Consider the following 16,890-nt stretch of genomic DNA (forward strand, 5'->3'; position numbering starts at 1 on the left):
ATGGAAAACATTATGAATGGCAAAAGAGGCTGGAAGAGCCAAACGAAAAGACACCGGATTAATAATTTCAGAAATTTTATTAGGACCAATAAACCGAGGCTTAAACTTAGGGGAAGAAACCTTCATAGGAACATGACGAGAAGACAACCAAACCAAATCCCCCACACGAAGCCGGGGACCAACACACCGACGGCGGTTAGCAAAACGTTGAGCCCTTTCCTGAGACAACGTCAAATTGTCCACCACATGAGTCCAAATCTGCTGCAGCCTGTCCACCACAGAATCAACACCAGGACAATCAGAAGGCTCAACCTGCCCAGAAGAAAAACGAGGATCAAAACCAAAATTACAAAAGAAAGGTGAAACCAAAGTAGCCGAACTAGCCCGATTATTAAGGGCAAACTCGGCCAACGGCAAGAAAGACACCCAATCATCCTGATCAGCAGACACAAAGCATCTCAAATAGGTCTCCAAGGTCTGATTAGTTCGCTCAGTTTGGCCATTAGTCTGAGGATGAAACGCCGAAGAAAAAGACAAATCAATGCCCATCCTAGCACAAAAGGCCCGACAAAATCTAGAGACAAACTGGGAACCTCTGTCAGACACAATATTCTCCGGAATGCCATGCAAACGAACCACATGCTGAAAAAATAATGGAACCAGATCTGAGGAGGAAGGCAACTTAGGCAAAGGTACCAGATGGACCATTTTAGAGAACCGGTCACAAACAACCCAGATAACAGACATCTTCTGGGAAACAGGAAGATCCGAAATAAAATCCATGGAAATATGCGTCCAGGGCCTCTCAAGGACCGGCAAAGGCAAAAGCAACCCACTAGCGTGGGAACAGCAAGGCTTGGCCCAGGCGCAAGTCCCACAGGACTGCACAAAAGCACGCACATCGCGCGACAAGGAAGGCCACCAAAAGGACCTAGCAACCAAATCTCTGGTACCAAAAATCCCAGGATGACCAGCCAACACTGAACAATGAACCTCAGAAATTACCTTACTTGTCCATCTATCAGGAACAAACAGCTTCCCCACTGGACAGCGGTCAGGCCTATCAGCCTGAAATTCCTGAAGCACCCGCCGCAAATCAGGGGAGATAGCAGAAAGAATCACCCCCTCCTTAAGAATGCCAACCGTCTCAACGACTCCACGAGAATCAGGCGAAAAACTCCTAGAGAGGGCATCAGCCTTAACATTCTTAGATCCCGGAAGATACGAAACCACAAAATCAAAACGGGAGAAAAACAGGGACCATCGAGCCTGTCTAGGATTCAGCCGCTTGGCCGACTCAAGGTAAATCAGATTCTTATGATCGGTCAGGACCACAACGCGGTGTTTAGCTCCCTCAAGCCAATGTCGCCACTCCTCAAACGCCCACTTCATAGCCAACAACTCCCGATTGCCGACATCATAATTGCGTTCCGCAGGCGAAAACTTTCTGGAAAAAAAAGCACACGGTTTCATCAAAGAACCATCAGACTCCCTCTGAGACAAAACGGCCCCTGCCCCAATCTCAGAAGCGTCGACCTCAACCTGAAAAGGAAGAGAAACATCCGGCTGACGCAACACAGGGGCAGTAGTAAATCGGCGTTTAAGCTCCTGAAAGGCCTCAACAGCCGCAGAGGACCAATTCGTCACATCAGCGCCTTTCTTCGTCAAATCAGTAAGGGGCTTAACCATACTGGAAAAGTTGGCAATGAAACGGCGATAGAAATTAGCAAAGCCCAAAAATTTTTGAAGGCCCTTCACAGATGTGGGTTGGATCCAGTCATGAATAGCTTGGACCTTAACAGGATCAATTTCTATAGACGAGGGAGAAAAAATAAAACCCAAAAAAGAGACCTTCTGAACTCTGAATAGGCACTTAGACCCCATCACAAACAAAGCATTATCACGAAGGATCTGGAACACCATCCTGACCTGCTTCACATGAGACTCCCAATCATCGGAAAAAATCAAAATATCATCCAAATATACGACCATGAATTTATCAAGATAATCGCGGAAAATATCATGCATGAAAGACTGGAACACAGATGGAGCATTAGAGAGCCCAAATGGCATCACAAGGTATTCAAAATGGCCTTCGGGCGTATTAAATGCAGTTTTCCATTCGTCACCCTGTTTAATACGAACAAGATTATATGCCCCTCGGAGGTCAATCTTAGTAAACCAACTAGCCCCCTTAATCTGAGCAAATAAATCAGTAAGCAAAGGCAAGGGGTATTGGAATTTGACCGTGATCTTATTAAGAAGACGATAATCAATACAGGGTCTCAAGGAGCCATCCTTCTTAGCAACAAAAAAGAAACCCGCTCCCAATGGTGACGAAGAGGGCCGAATATGCCCCTTCTCCAAAGACTCCTTAACATAACTCCGCATGGCGGCATGCTCTGGCACAGACAGATTGAAAAGTCGGCCCTTAGGGAACTTGCAACCAGGAATCAAGTTAATAGCACAATCACAGTCCCTGTGCGGAGGAAGGGAACTGGACTTGGGCTCATCAAATACATCCTGGAAATCCGACAAAAACTCAGGGACCTCAGAAGAGGGGGAAGAGGAAATTGACATCAAAGGAACGTCACTATGTACCCCTTAACAACCCCAACTAGTCACCGACATAGTTTTCCAATCCAGCACCGGATTATGTTCCTGTAACCATGGAAAACCCAGTACAACAACATCATGCAGGTTATGCAATACCAGAAAACTGCAATCTTCCTGATGTGCTGGAGCCATGTACATAGTCATCTGTGTCCAGTACTGAGGTTTATCCTTGGCCAAGGGTGTAGCATCAATGCCCCTCAAAGGAATAGGGCTCTGCAAAGGCTGCAAGGAAAAACCACAGCACCTGGCGAATTCTAAGTCCATTAAGTTCAGGGCAGCGCCTGAATCCACAAATGCCATGACAGAAAAGGACAACAATGAGCAAATCAGGGTCACAGATAAGAGAAATTTAGGCTGTATAGTACTAATGGTAACAGACCTAGCGACTCTCTTAGTACGCTTAGGGCAATCAGAGATAACATGAGCAGGATCACCACAGTAAAAACACAGCCTATTCTGACGTCTGAATTCCTGCCGTTCTGTTCTAGTCAAAATTCTATCACATTGCATAGGTTCAGGACTCTGCTCTGAGGACACTGCCATATGGTGCACAGCTTTGCGCTCGCGCAGACGCCGATCAATCTGAATGGCTAGAGACATAGATTCGCTCAAACCGGGAGGCGTAGGAAAGCCCACCATAACATCTTTAAGGGCTTCAGAAAGACCTTTTCTGAAAATAGCAGCCAGAGCCTCTTCATTCCATTTAGTGAGCACAGACCATTTTCTAAATTTCTGGCAGTATAACTCTGCCGCTTCCTGACCTTGATACAAGGCCACCAGGGTTTTTTCTGCATGATCCACAGAATTAGGTTTGTCATACAATAATCCGAGCGCTTGAAAAAATGCATCAACATTCAATAATGCCGGATCCCCTGTTTCAAGAGAAAAAGCCCAGTCTTGAGGGTCACCACGCAGCAAGGATATGATGATTTTTACTTGCTGAATGGGATCACCAGAAGAACGGGGTTTCAAAGCAAAAAACAATTTGCAGCTATTTTTAAAGTTCAAAAACTTGGATCTGTCCCCAAAAAACAAATCAGGAGTAGGAATTCTAGGCTCTAAAGCCGGAGTCTGGACAACATAGTCCTGGATACTCTGTACTCTTGCAGCAAGTTGATCCTCACGAGAAAACAAACCCTGAACATTCATGCCAAAGCATATATCCTGAACCACCCAGATATCAAGAGGAAAAAAAAGACAAACCAGAGCACAGAAAAAAAATGGTTCAGAACTTTCTTTTCCTTCTTTTGAGATGCATTTAATTCATTTTTGGCCACTTGTACTGTTATGATGCGGTGGTCTAGGAGCAACATGGAACGAGCTCTGAAGGAAGTGGTAACTGTACTGACCGCAGTCCCTAAGCTCAACACAACACTAGAAGTAACTGTGGGATGCTCCTATCTCTCCCTATGCACCTCGTCACAGCCTAAGAGCTAACTACCCCTAAAGATAGAAGCAGGAAAGCTATGTTGCCTCAGAGAAAATCCCCAAAGGATAGATTAGCCCCCCACAAATAATGACTGTGAGTGGAGAGGGAAAAGACATACACAGAATGAAACCAGGATGAGTACAGGAGGCCAGTCTAGCTAAATAGATAGGACAGGATGGAATACTGTGCGGTCAGTATAAAACACTACAAAAAATCCACGCAGAGTTTACAAAAATCTCCACACCTGACTAAAGGTGTGGAGGGTAAATCTGCTTCCCATAGCTTCCAGCAAGACAGAATTAATTCATACTGATAAGCTGGACAAACATAGAAAGCACAGAACGGATAAGTCCACAATCTATGGACAGAAAAGAGCAAGCAAAAACTTAGCTTTGCTGAACTGGTCAGGATAACAGGGAAATCCAAAGAGATGTGAATCCAGCCAGGAACCATTTACAAGTGGCACTGGCTGAAGGAAAGAGCCAGGCCTAAATAGCCGAGCAGAAGAGACAATAAGTGGAGGCAGTTGATGACAGCTAACTCCAAGGAGCAGCCATACCACTTGAAACCACAAGAGGGAGCCCAAGAGCAGAACTCACAAAAGTGCCACTTACAACCACCGGAGGGAGCCCAAGAGCGGAATTCACAACAGCTATCTATCCTTTGGGGATTTTCTCTGAAGCAAGATAGGTTTCCTGTTTCTGTCTTTAGGGGAAGTTAGATATTAGGCTGTGTCGAGGGGTCTAGGGAGTGTTAGGTACCCCCCACAGCTACTTCTAGTTGCGCTGCTAGGTTCAGGGTTTGCGGTCAGTACAGGGACCACCTTCTCCAGAGTCCATCTCATGCTGCTCCTAGGCCACCAGACCATAACAGTACAACTGGCCAACAATGAGTTAATTGCATCTCAGAAGAAGGGAGGGAAGCTTTTGAGCCATTTTTTTTTCCTTAGCCTGTTTTGTGTTTTCCTTCCTCTTAATCTCTGGGTGGCTACGGAATCTAGTATTAACATGAATGTTCAGGAGTTAGTTTCTCGGGTGGATCAGCTTGCTGCTAGGGTACAGGGTATTTCAGATTATATTGTTCAGACTCCTGCCTTAGAACCTAAGATTCCCACTCCTGATTTATTCTTTGGTGACAGATCCAAATTTTTGAGTTTCAAAAATAACTGTAAACTGTTTTTTGCATTGAGACCCCGGTCTTCTGGTGATCCAATTCAGCAGGTTAAAATCATCATATCTCTGCTGCGTGGTGACCCACAGGATTGGGCATTTTCCCTGGAAACTGGCAATCCTGCTTTGCTTAATGTTGATTCTTTCTTTCAGGCATTGAGGTTGTTGTATGATGAGCCTAATTCTGTGGATCAGGCTGAGAAAATCTTGTTGGCCCTGTGTCAAGGTCAAGAAGCGGAAGAATCGTATTGCCAGAAATTTAGAAAATGGTCTGTACTGACTAAATGGAATGAGGATGCTTTGGCGGCAATTTTCAGAAAGGGTCTTTCTGAATCCGTTAAAGATGTTATGGTGGGGTTCCCCACGCCTGCTGGTCTGAGTGATTCTATGTCTCTGGCCATTCAGATTGATCGGCGCTTGCGCGAGAGCAGAGTTGTGCACACTGTGGCGTTGTCCTCTGAGCAGAGCCCTGAGCCTATGCAGTGTGATAGGATTTTGACTAGAACAGAACGGCAGGAATTCAGACGTCAGAATAGGCTGTGTTTTTACTGTGGTGATCCTGCTCATGTTATCTCTGATTGCCCTAAGCGTACAAAGAGAATCGCTAGTTCCGTTACCATCAGTACTATACAACCTAAATTTCTGCTATCTGTGACCTTGATCTGCTCATTATCATCATTTTCTGTCATGGCATTTGTGGATTCAGGCGCCACTCTGAACTTAATGGACTTAGAATTTGCCAGACGTTGTGGTTTTCCCTTGCAGCCTTTGCAGAACCCTATTCCTTTAAGGGGCATTGATGCTACACCGTTGGCTAAAAATAAACCTCAGTTTTGGACACAGCTGACCATGCGCATGGCGCCAGCCCATCAGGAAGATTGTCGTTTTCTGGTGTTGCATAATTTGCATGATGATATTGTGCTGGGTTTTCCATGGTTGCAGCTACATAATCCGGTGTTAGATTGGAAATCCATGTCTGTGACTAGTTGGGGTTGTCAGGGGGTTCATGATCATGTTCCTTTGATGTCAATTTCCTCTTCCCCCTCTTCTGAAATTCCTGAGTTTTTGTCAGATTTCCAGGATGTATTCGATGAGCCCAAATCCAGTTCCCTTCCACCGCATAGGGACTGTGATTGTGCTATTGACTTGATTCCAGGTTGTAAGTTCCCTAAGGGCCGACCTTTCAACCTGTCTGTGCCAGAACATGCCGCCATGCGGAGCTATATTAAGGAGTCTTTGGAGAAGGGGCATATTCGGCCATCTTCTTCACCGTTGGGAGCGGGGTTCTTTTTTGTAGCCAAGAAGGATGGCTCCTTGAGACCCTGTATTGATTATCGCCTCTTGAATAAGATCACGGTCAAATTTCAATACCCTTTGCCTTTGCTTACTGATTTGTTTGCTAGGATTAAGGGGGCTAGCTGGTTTACTAAGATTGACCTTCGAGGGGCATATAATCTTATTCGTATTAAGCAGGGTGACGAATGGAAAACTGCATTTAATACGCCTGAAGGCCATTTTGAATACCTTGTGATGCCATTCGGACTCTCTAATGCCCCATCTGTGTTCCAATCCTTCATGCATGATATCTTTTGGAGTTATCTTGATAAATTCATGGTTGTATATTTGGATGATATTTTGATTTTTTCCAATGATTGGAAGTCTCATGTGAAACAGGTCAGGATGGTATTTCAGATCCTCCGTAATAATGCTTTATTTGTGAAGGGGTCAAAGTGCCTCTTTGGAGTGCAGAAGGTTTCTTTTTTGGGTTTAATTTTTTCTCCCTCATCTATAGAAATGGATCTGGTTAAGGTTCAGGCTTTCATGATTGGATTCAGCCCACATCTGTGAAGAGCCTTCAGAAATTCTAGGGCTTTACTAATTTTTACCGTCGTTTCATTGCCAACTTCTCCAGTGTGGTTAAACCTCTGACCGATTTGACAAAGAAAGGCGCTGATGTGACGAATTGGTCCTCCGCGGCTGTTTCTGCCTTTCAGGAGCTTAAATGCCGATTTACTTCTGCCCCTATGTTGCGTCAGCCAGATGTTTCTCTTCCATTTCAGGTTGAGGTTGACGCGTCTGAGATTGGGGCAGGGGCCGTTTTGTCTCAGAGGAATTCTGATGGTTCCTTGATGAAACCGTGTGCCTTCTTTTCTCGGAAGTTTTCACCTGCGGAACGCAATTATGATGTCGGCAATCGGGAGTTGTTGGCTATGAAGTGGGCATTTGAGGAGTGGCGACATTGGCTTGAGGGGGCCAAGCACCGTATTGTAGTCCTGACCGATCATAAGAATCTGATTTACCTCGAGTCTGCCAAACGGCTGAATCCTAGACAGGCTTGATGGTCCCTGTTTTTCTCCCGTTTTGATTTTGTGGTCTCGTACATTCCTGGTACTAAGAATGTTAAGGCGGATGCCCTCTCTAGGAGTTTTTTTCCTGATTCCCCTGGAGTTCTTGAGCCGGTTGGCATTCTGAAGGAAGGGGTGGTCCTTTCTGCCATTTCCCCTGATTTACGACGGGTTCTTCAGGAATTTCAGGCTGATAAACCTGACCGCTGTCCAGTGGGGAAACTGTTTGTTCCTGATAGATGGACTAGTAAAGTGATTTCTGAGGTTCATTGTTCTGTGTTGGCTGGCCATCCTGGGATTTTTGGTACCAGAGATTTGGTTGGTAGGTCCTTTTGGTGGCCTTCTTTGTCGCGGGATGTGCGTTCTTTTGTGCAGTCCTATGGGATTTGTGCGCGGGCTAAGCCTTGCTGTTCCCGCGCTAGTGGGTTGCTTTTACCATTACCGGTCCCCGAGAGGCCCTGGACACATTTCTATGGATTTTATTTCCAATCTTCCTGTTTCCCAAAGGATGTCGGTTATCTGGGTTGTCTGTGACCGATTTTCTAAGATGGTTCATTTGGTGCCTTTGCCTAAATTGCCTTCTTCTTCTGATTTGGTTCCGTTGTTTTTTCAGCATGTGGTACGTTTGCATGGTATTCCGGGGAATATTATGTCCGACAGAGGTTCCCAGTTTGTTTCTAGGTTTTGGGGGGCCTTTTGTGCCGAGCTGGGCATTGATTTGTCTTTTTCTTCTGCATTTCATCCTCAGACAAATGGCCAGACTGAGCGAACTAATCAGACCTTGGAGACCTATTTGAGATGCTTTGTGTCTGCTGATCAGGATGATTGGGTGGCTTTTTTGCCATTGGCCGAGTTTACCCTTAATAATCGGGCTAGTTCGGCTACTTTGGTTTCGCCTTTTTTTTGTAATTTTGGTTTTCATCCTCGTTTTTCTTCTGGGCAGGTTGAGCCTTCTGACCTTCCTGGTGTGGATTCTGTGGTCGACAGGTTGCAGCAGATTTGGGCTCATGTGGTGGACAATTTGGTGCTGTCTCAGGAGGAGGCTCAACGTTTTGCTAACCGTCGTCGGTGTGTTGGTTCCCGGCTTCGGGTTGAGGATCTGGTTTGGTTATCTTCCCGTCATGTTCCTATGAAGGTTTCGTCCCCTAAGTTTAAGCCTCGATTTATTGGTCCTTATAGGATTTCTGAGATTATTAATCCGGTGTCCTTTCGCCTGGCGCTTCCGGCCTCTTTTGCTATTCATAATGTCTTCCATAGATATTTGTTGCGGAAATATGTGGAGCCCGTTGTTCCCTCTGTTGATCCTCCGGCCCCTGTGTTGGTCGATGGGGAGTTGGAATATGTTGTTGAGAAGATTTTGGATTCTCGTTTTTCAAGGCGGAAGCTTCAGTACCTTGTCAAATGGAAGGGTTATGGCCAGGAGGATAATTCTTGGGTTTATGCCTCTGATGTCCATGCCGCTGATTTGGTTCGTATCTTTCATCGGGCTCATCCTGATTGGCCTGGGGGCTCTGGTGAGGGTTCGGTGACCCCTCCTCAAGGGGGGGTACTGTTGTGAATTCAGCTTTTGGGCTCCCTCCGGTGGTTGCAGAGGGTAATGCAGTTGTGCCTGGACTGCATGATTGGACAGGTGTATCTACTAATTGCAAAACTGACTGGGGTATATAGCTTTGCAGGACTCTTTAGTCCCTGCCCGTTGTCCATTGTTTTTGGAGGATTCACTTCCCTGCTGGTCTCTCCTGTTTGCTGTGCTTTTCTACAAAGATAAGTCCTGGCTTTGTTTTTGCTGTCCACCTGCTGTGGACCTTATAGTTCTGTGCATATTCATCTTTTGTCTTGTCCAGCTTTGTCTGTGAAGGATTTTTTGCAGCCAAGCTGTGTCTCTGGAGATGCAGATATACCCTCCATGTCTTTAGTCAGATGTGGTGATTTGTATTTTCTGTGGTGGATATTTTCTAGTGTTTTAATACTGACCGCATAGTACTCTGTTCTATTCTTTCTTTTTAGCTAGTATGGCCTCCTATGCTAAATTCTGATTTCATGTCTGCGTATGTTATTTCCCTCTCCTCTCACAGTCAATATTTGTGGGGGGCTATCTATCCTTTGGGGATTTTCTCTGAGGCAAGATAGGTTTCCTGTTTCTGTCTTTAGGGGTAGTTAGATCTTAGGCTATGTCGAGGGGTCTAGGGAGTGTTAGGTACCCCCCACGGCTACTTCTAGTTGCGCTGCTAGGTTCAGGGTTTGCGGTCAGTACAGGGACCACCTTCTCCAGAGTCCGTCTCCTGGACTCCAGTCCGCTGCTCCTAGGTCACCAGACCATAACAGGGCAGATGCCCAGGTGGGGCAGGCTGTAGTGAAAGTAGTCTCCAAGAGACATACAGTGGTGATGTAGGACTAGTGAAAGATGTCAGCTACTTCAGATGCAACTGGACTTGATGAGTAACACATGGTCCATGGTCTCAAACTGTTGAAAAGTGAGCAAAAAAGTTGAGTTTCGCAACATTTAAGTGATTGATACCATCAAGTACGACCTGCAACAACCAGCTTATAGTGTCCTTTCATGTGTTTGTAACCACCAAGCTTATTGTACCACTCCACGGGGTTGTAACCACTAAGCCTATTGTGCCACCCTATGTGTTTGTAACCACCAAGCTTATTGTGCCACCCCAGGTGTTTGTAACCATCAAGCTTATTGTGCCACCCCATGTGTTTGTAAGCACCAAGCTTATTGTGCCACCCCATGTGTTTGTACCCATCAAGCTTATTGTGCCACTCCAAGTGTTTGTAACCATCAAGCTTATTGTATCACTCCATGTGTTTGTAACCACCAAGCTTACTGAACGACTCCATGTGTTTGTAACCACCAAGCTTATTGTATCACTCCATGTGTTTGTAACCACCAAGCTTATTTTGGCACTCCATGTGTTTGTAACCACCAATCTTATTGTATCACTCCATGTGTTTGCAACCACCAAGGTTATTGCACCACTCCATGTGTTTGTAACCACCAAGCTTATTGTGCCACTCCATATGTTTGTAACCACCAAGCTTATTGTGCCAATCCATGTGTTTGTAACCACAAGCTTATTGTGCCACTCCATGTGTTTGTAACCACCAAGCTTATTGTACGACTCCATGTGTTTGTAACCACCAAGCTTATTGTGCCACTCCATGTGTTTGTAACCACCAAGCTTATTGTACCACTCCACGGGGTTGTAACCATCAAGCCTATTGTGCCACCCCATGTGTTTGTAACCACAAAGCTTATTGTGCCACTCCAAGTGTTTGTAGCCACCAAGCTTATTGTATCACTCCATGTGTTTGTAACCACCAAGCTTATTGTACGACTCCATGTGTTTGTAACCACCAAGCTTAGTGTTCCACTCCATGTATTTGTAACCACCAAGCTTATTGTATCACTCCATGTGTTTGTAACCACCAAGCTTATTGTTTCACTCCATGTGTTTGCAACCACCAAGCTTAGTGTTTCACTCCATGTGTTTGCAACCACCAAGCTTTTTGTACCACTTCACATGGTTGTAACCACCAGCGCATTGTGAGACTATTGTAAAGGGAAATCGAGTCATTTGTAAAAGCATTACATTCAGTGATCGTTATTAAAGGGGAATCCCGTTAACTACCCCTTACATACTATTAGTCTCTAACCCTGTCCTCACATAATATAAAATGTCCACATTAATTTTTGGTGTCATTGAGAAAAATCTGCCACAGATATAAGTAGCATATGGAAAAGCTATAGATCTGTAGCAGTTCAGGCTGCACATCATTATCAGCAATACATGGTTTTTAATTTCTGCTGTAGATCTTGTAGTATAATACGTATCAAAATTGCAAATGGAAATCTGACACATGTGGACAAACTCTCAGCTGCAAATCCAAATCAATGCCATATTATGTGAACCTGGCCTCGGGATTAAGAAAAGGAACCAATATTATAAGTTGTAATAAATAAATCAACTGTAGTAAAATAAGTACTATAATGCAAAATAATTCGAAAAGTATTAAACAAATTGTATCCATGTTTACCATGTATCTGGTTTTCATGAGGAATACTCCCATTCTGTAGCATTGCCGTACTGCTGCTTCTCTAGAAAATGAATAAAGAAGATATAACGTATCTGATGAATACACTTACACGTTACACATGGGAAATATGGCTGTTTATGCTAAATTGTGCTTTTATAATAAATAAATATAATAGATCATTCAATAAATATAACAGATGCTGTAGATGTAAAGTCTGTGTAACTCTGTCACATAGCTGGTTGTCCTGCTGCTTCTGGCATAGATGTGACATGACACTGTTCCTGGCTCTGTCAGCCTTCCACTCTACTTTCTCTTAGTGTTAGAGATTGCAGCAGGGAGGAAAGTAAGGTTGTACAAAGCTGATCGAGTGTGTAGAGAGGGAGAAAGTCATCCAAGCCTTCAGGAAGGGAAGATTATAGAGGCTGAAATATATTAATTTGCAGATAGAGAGGAAAATACATGAGGAGGAAGAGGGAATAACACAGATTATGTCACTGCAGCGGAAGTGAGGAGGAAACCAGACAATCCTATGTGTCCTCTGCATCTGTGTCTGACAGCGCAAGAGAGAAGAGATCATTCCTGCGCTGTACAACGGAAAATCACTCCAGGAATGAAGCTGTGCATTTACATGAGAGCTAGTAAAGGTATCCTAGAGACACACAATCAGCCCCATGGGCGGACGATGACTGGGGATGAGCAAATCAATTTGATGCACATCAAATCTGTAAAATTTTTGATTTGATTTATACGAATCGCCAAATATATCCCCCCAGCATTTTACACAATGTGCAGAGAAGAATGACATAATCTTCCCCATAATGCCTTGCTGCTATCACCTAAATAGGATTATTTAGTCTAGAAAAAAGACGACTGAGGGGCGATCTAATAACCATGTATAAGTATATAAGGGGACAATACAAATATCTCGCTGAGGATCTGTTTATACCAAGGAAGGTGACGGGCACAAGGGGGCATTCTTTGCGTCTGGAGGAGAGAAGGTTTTTCCACCAACATAGAAGAGGATTCTTTACTGTTAGGGCAGTGAGAATCTGGAATTGCTTGCCTGAGGAGGTGGTGATGGCGAACTCAGTCGAGGGGTTCAAGAGAGGCCTGGATGTCTTCCTGGAGCAGAACAATATTGTATCATACAATTATTAGGTTCTGTAGAAGGACGTAGATCTGGGTATTTATTATGATGGAATATAGGCTGAACTGGATGGACAAATGTCTTTTTTCGGCCTTACTAACTATGTTACTATGTTACTATGTTACCTCTCATTATATGGTATACACTATCATAGCCTGTATAAAAGCCAAGGCAAGGAATGCAGCAGCCAATTTGGGGAGAATACGGAGAGTAAGAAGATGTCAAAGCTCACAGCTTAGCCAAAGCGATCACTGGCACCATCCATCTGGTCAGTAGTGCTACCAACCTCAGGTCACAACTGGCCTCGCCTCCGTCAAGCGTATTAGTGGGGAGGAAGTGGAGGGCAATGGTCGCACGCTGAAATGATATTACCATTCGGTAACAGCTTTGTAAAGTATGTAGTAGCACTGGATTGGTACAAAAAGAGATATCACGAGATCTTGGTCGCTCTCTTGTGGGATCCTACTCTGCAAGCCTCGATCCCACAACTTGGAAGTTCTGGCTTAACTTTTGGTCAGAAATCAGGCCTTTTCCGGGACCATTATTAGCACTTTTGACATTAATGCATGGCACATATCCTATATATAATCATGCAACCTCATGCACATCAGCTAACAGAGATCATCCAGCTGAACCGCCGAGTTCAGTCGTATCTAGTCCTTTCTCCGGCAGATACCGTGAGCCCCGATCCCATGTACTTCTGGCTCATCAGGCTGAACCAGTGGCGACAATTGGCCCAGTTTTCATATTGTGGCGTGCAGTCTCCAGTACAGTGTTAGAGAGGGTCACCAATGCGGCCGGTGGCTTTGTCACACTAAGCAAACCAGATGGTCCTTTGAAAGTGTGGAGAACCTTACATTTGTCTAAATGATTCAGGCATGGATTAGTGCCAACTATAACTCCCGTAATTCCTTTAATTCCTGATGCCAATGATTAGATCATCCTCAGCCTCTCCGGGGCGGCCATCTTTGGTCCTATTCAGAAAGACATGTCCATCTATATTCTGTGCAGTTTCTTCCGCTGTCAGAGCTGGCCCTACACCGCCAGACAGCTCCTTTACTGTACATCTACCCCAGCTACACACATCTCCTGCCTCTCCATTGTGTTCAATATCTATGCCGTACTTCTGCTAGGAACTGTACCCTGTGTAGGTAAATAGACTCAAAACTGCTCCTTAAAAATCCATTGCCTCTTTATTTTCCAAACAGAAAATCTCTTGCTGGTCACAAAAAGGGATCATTTTTGGACAGTTTGTTAAAGAACTATTGATTCTACACTCAACGAACATCAAACCTATTGCTAATTCACAGACCGGGATAATTTTTGGACCACCACTTGCCAAAAAGCTACAGCTTCTTCCGTGTTCACCAGCTGTGTATAAAGCTGTGTATCTATTATTTCAGGATTCTTCTGATTTCCATAACTTGTTCCACTGACTTTTACAGTTACATAAGAATTTCCACATTAATATATATATGATTTTAAGAACCCCTTTATCCATAACCCATTTTTGTTCCCTTTTTTTCCTTTTTCTTCCCTTGTCTTTCTATTTCCCTCTTTTTCTTATCCAATGTGCTTCTTCTACATAATATAGAGGACACTTCCTTTCTTGAATACCTTGTTGGCGCTCGCCATATGGTTATAGTTATTGTCTACCATGGTATGTTTGACTTACTGTTAAGAGTGGTATTCTCATTTTGAATACTAGATATTTTCTGTGATTCTATATATTATCATTTTTCATATAATATATTTTTTTGTTTATAAAATGTTTAATAAAATAGATTAAACATAAAGCTTTGTTTGTATCTGCCTCCAAAATTGGATAATTTTTGGACAATTTTTACATTTTAAATAGCAGCGTGGTATTAAGCAGGTTTTTGGCTACCATGGAATACCATCCATATGCCCATATTTTGAGGTCACTTTGACATTACTAAGACTTTGTGTTACAGTTGTGTTACACACATCTTTTCAGGGCAATTGGAGGATTATGCAGTACTTATGCAGTGAATCAAATTTCGGAGAAAAAAATTTGACGAAATTTTCAAATTTCCAATTTCAAAATATTTGCTCATCTCTAACAATCATTAAAGCTGAAATGTATCAGGCTGTAGATAGGGAGGAAAGCACTTGGGGGAGAAAGGAGGGTTGTGGATCAGAGAGAGAGGAGCGGATCCTGTACTCGGCTCTACTTACCCTCTGTCCACGATCTCTTTTGTAGTTCTTATTTATATGTTTTGTTTGCTTGCGACCAAATTTCGTGGTCTTGAAGGATTCCAGACGCTTCTTCATTGTTCTCTGGAATATCTCCTTAGATTGGGCCTCGTCATCATCTATTGTGACTTCGTGACGGCTGTAGAGGTGTTTTTGCTGCCAAATACATAAACATACATATATATATCGTACAGACATGTGCACCTGTAAGGATGCGTCGCGTAAAAGTTTGACTCTTTTCTGGACATTTTAAAGCAGATAAAGGAAATGACTGAAACAAGCAAAGTTAGAAAGATTAAGATAAAGGTGCTAGAACTAAAACTTTAAACTTTTCGTAAAAAAATATCACTCTGTAGTCATAATGCTCTTAAAGGGGTTTTCCATCTTGTAAAGTGACTTTACAACCTGTCTCTAGAATGTGGCATCACTGGGGGTAAGACCTCGAGTACCTAAAACAAGTCTGGAAATGAAGACCCCATAAGCCAAGCCGAAGGTAGCCCCCCGGAGCTTTGCACTTCTCGTCCACGTACCTGTTTCCTCGGTTTGTACAGATACTGCTGCAGAGTATGATGGCTCATCATGTCTTCCAGATCTCTTACGCTTTTCCGCCGTTGCTCCAGAGCCTGCATGTCCAGGCAGACGGCGCTAACGTTCTCTCTCCTGAAACACAAAACAGAAGCCCTCGTGATCTTTCCCCAAACACCCGACCCCCCGTCATGTTCATTTAAAAGCGACGCGTTACAGAACATTTTATTTTTGGGGGGTTTGTTTTTGGTTTTATTTTTATGTTTAACCATTTGGGTATAGATCAAAATATATGATTGACCCTTATTATTTTGGGGGGAAAACAGTCATTCCGCTCTTGTTTCGTGCATTCCTTTCCGTTTTTTTCAGAATGTGCTCTTTTATTTTAATTTTCCCATAAATCCACAACAAAATTCACAGAATTTGGGGGTGATGAAGCTTTAAAAGGGGAAAAATCAAGGAGGCAGCTTACAAGAAGAAGGAAACGGAGGGTTCGGACACAGAGGGACGAGGGCTGCTAAAATCTACGTTCGCCATGTTCTCCATGCTCGGTGAGCGGATAAAAGCCAATGAGCCTCTTCGTTCTCCCTGCAGAATAAAATCAGGATTAAATCTTTATTTATTTATTTTTTTTTTACTTAAAGCAATATCCCCCCCAAATAAAATCAAGTTGTTATAGTCATAGGATAGGGAATTACTTGATGATCGCTGGGGGTCTCGAGATCGAAGGCTCTGAAACCCTGAGAGTTTGGCTCTGCGGCTCTGTCCTGAATCGATCGGAGGGGCACCTGCTCCACCTCCGATCTATTCATTATCTATGGGACTGCGGCAAATACTCGAGCGCTGTACTCAGCAGACCCATAGATGATGACTGGAGCAGACGCTGAGCATGCACACCCCCACTAAATCAGGACAGGGCTGCAGAGCCCCATTCTCCGGCTCCCAGAGCCTCAATATCGTGCCATTAGGTGACGACGACTGCTCTTCTTCCCCCTTGATAAAATAATGGGGTGTCAATTTGTGCCATAAAAGGACTAAAGAATAGCGTAAAAATAAAATTAAGTAAAAAAAAAATGTCTAAAACCTTGAATTAACCCTTTAATCTCAGTTCAGAAATAAAGGGATATTATAAAAATAAGCATATTTGGTATGGCCATGCTCGTAAATGTCCAACCTATGAAAATATAAAACAGCCGTAAAGAGAAAAAAAAAATCATAAGGACAAAATTGCTGTCTTTTTGGATACAAAGCGTTCAAGGCCCCATAATAGCTGCTCGTCGCCCCCCAAAAATATAAATATATATATTCATGTGGCTAAAAAAATTCTGAACTTTGAAAAACATTTTTTTCCTTGTTTTCCGAGATCCATAACTTTTTATTTTTATTTTGATGGAG

The 16,890-nt window shown here is 43.6% G+C and overlaps 1 protein-coding gene across 2 annotated transcripts in view; it reads right to left on the reverse strand.

Annotated features, from left to right (window-relative positions):
• SLC9A3 (solute carrier family 9 member A3) overlaps positions 1-16,890 on the reverse strand; it is a 141,462-nt gene that overhangs the window by 14,607 nt on the left and 109,965 nt on the right. For both annotated transcript variants that reach the window (XM_069759399.1, XM_069759400.1), the window contains exons 11-14: positions 15,968-16,083; positions 15,501-15,630; positions 14,953-15,126; positions 11,607-11,667 (exon numbers count right to left, since the gene is read on the reverse strand). In XM_069759399.1, coding sequence (XP_069615500.1) covers positions 11,607-11,667; positions 14,953-15,126; positions 15,501-15,630; positions 15,968-16,083 — 481 coding nt within the window. The remainder of the gene's footprint in view (positions 1-11,606; positions 11,668-14,952; positions 15,127-15,500; positions 15,631-15,967; positions 16,084-16,890) is intronic.

Source organism: Ranitomeya imitator, chromosome 3 (assembly GCF_032444005.1).
Source record: "Ranitomeya imitator isolate aRanImi1 chromosome 3, aRanImi1.pri, whole genome shotgun sequence".
NCBI lineage: Eukaryota > Metazoa > Chordata > Amphibia > Anura > Dendrobatidae > Ranitomeya > Ranitomeya imitator.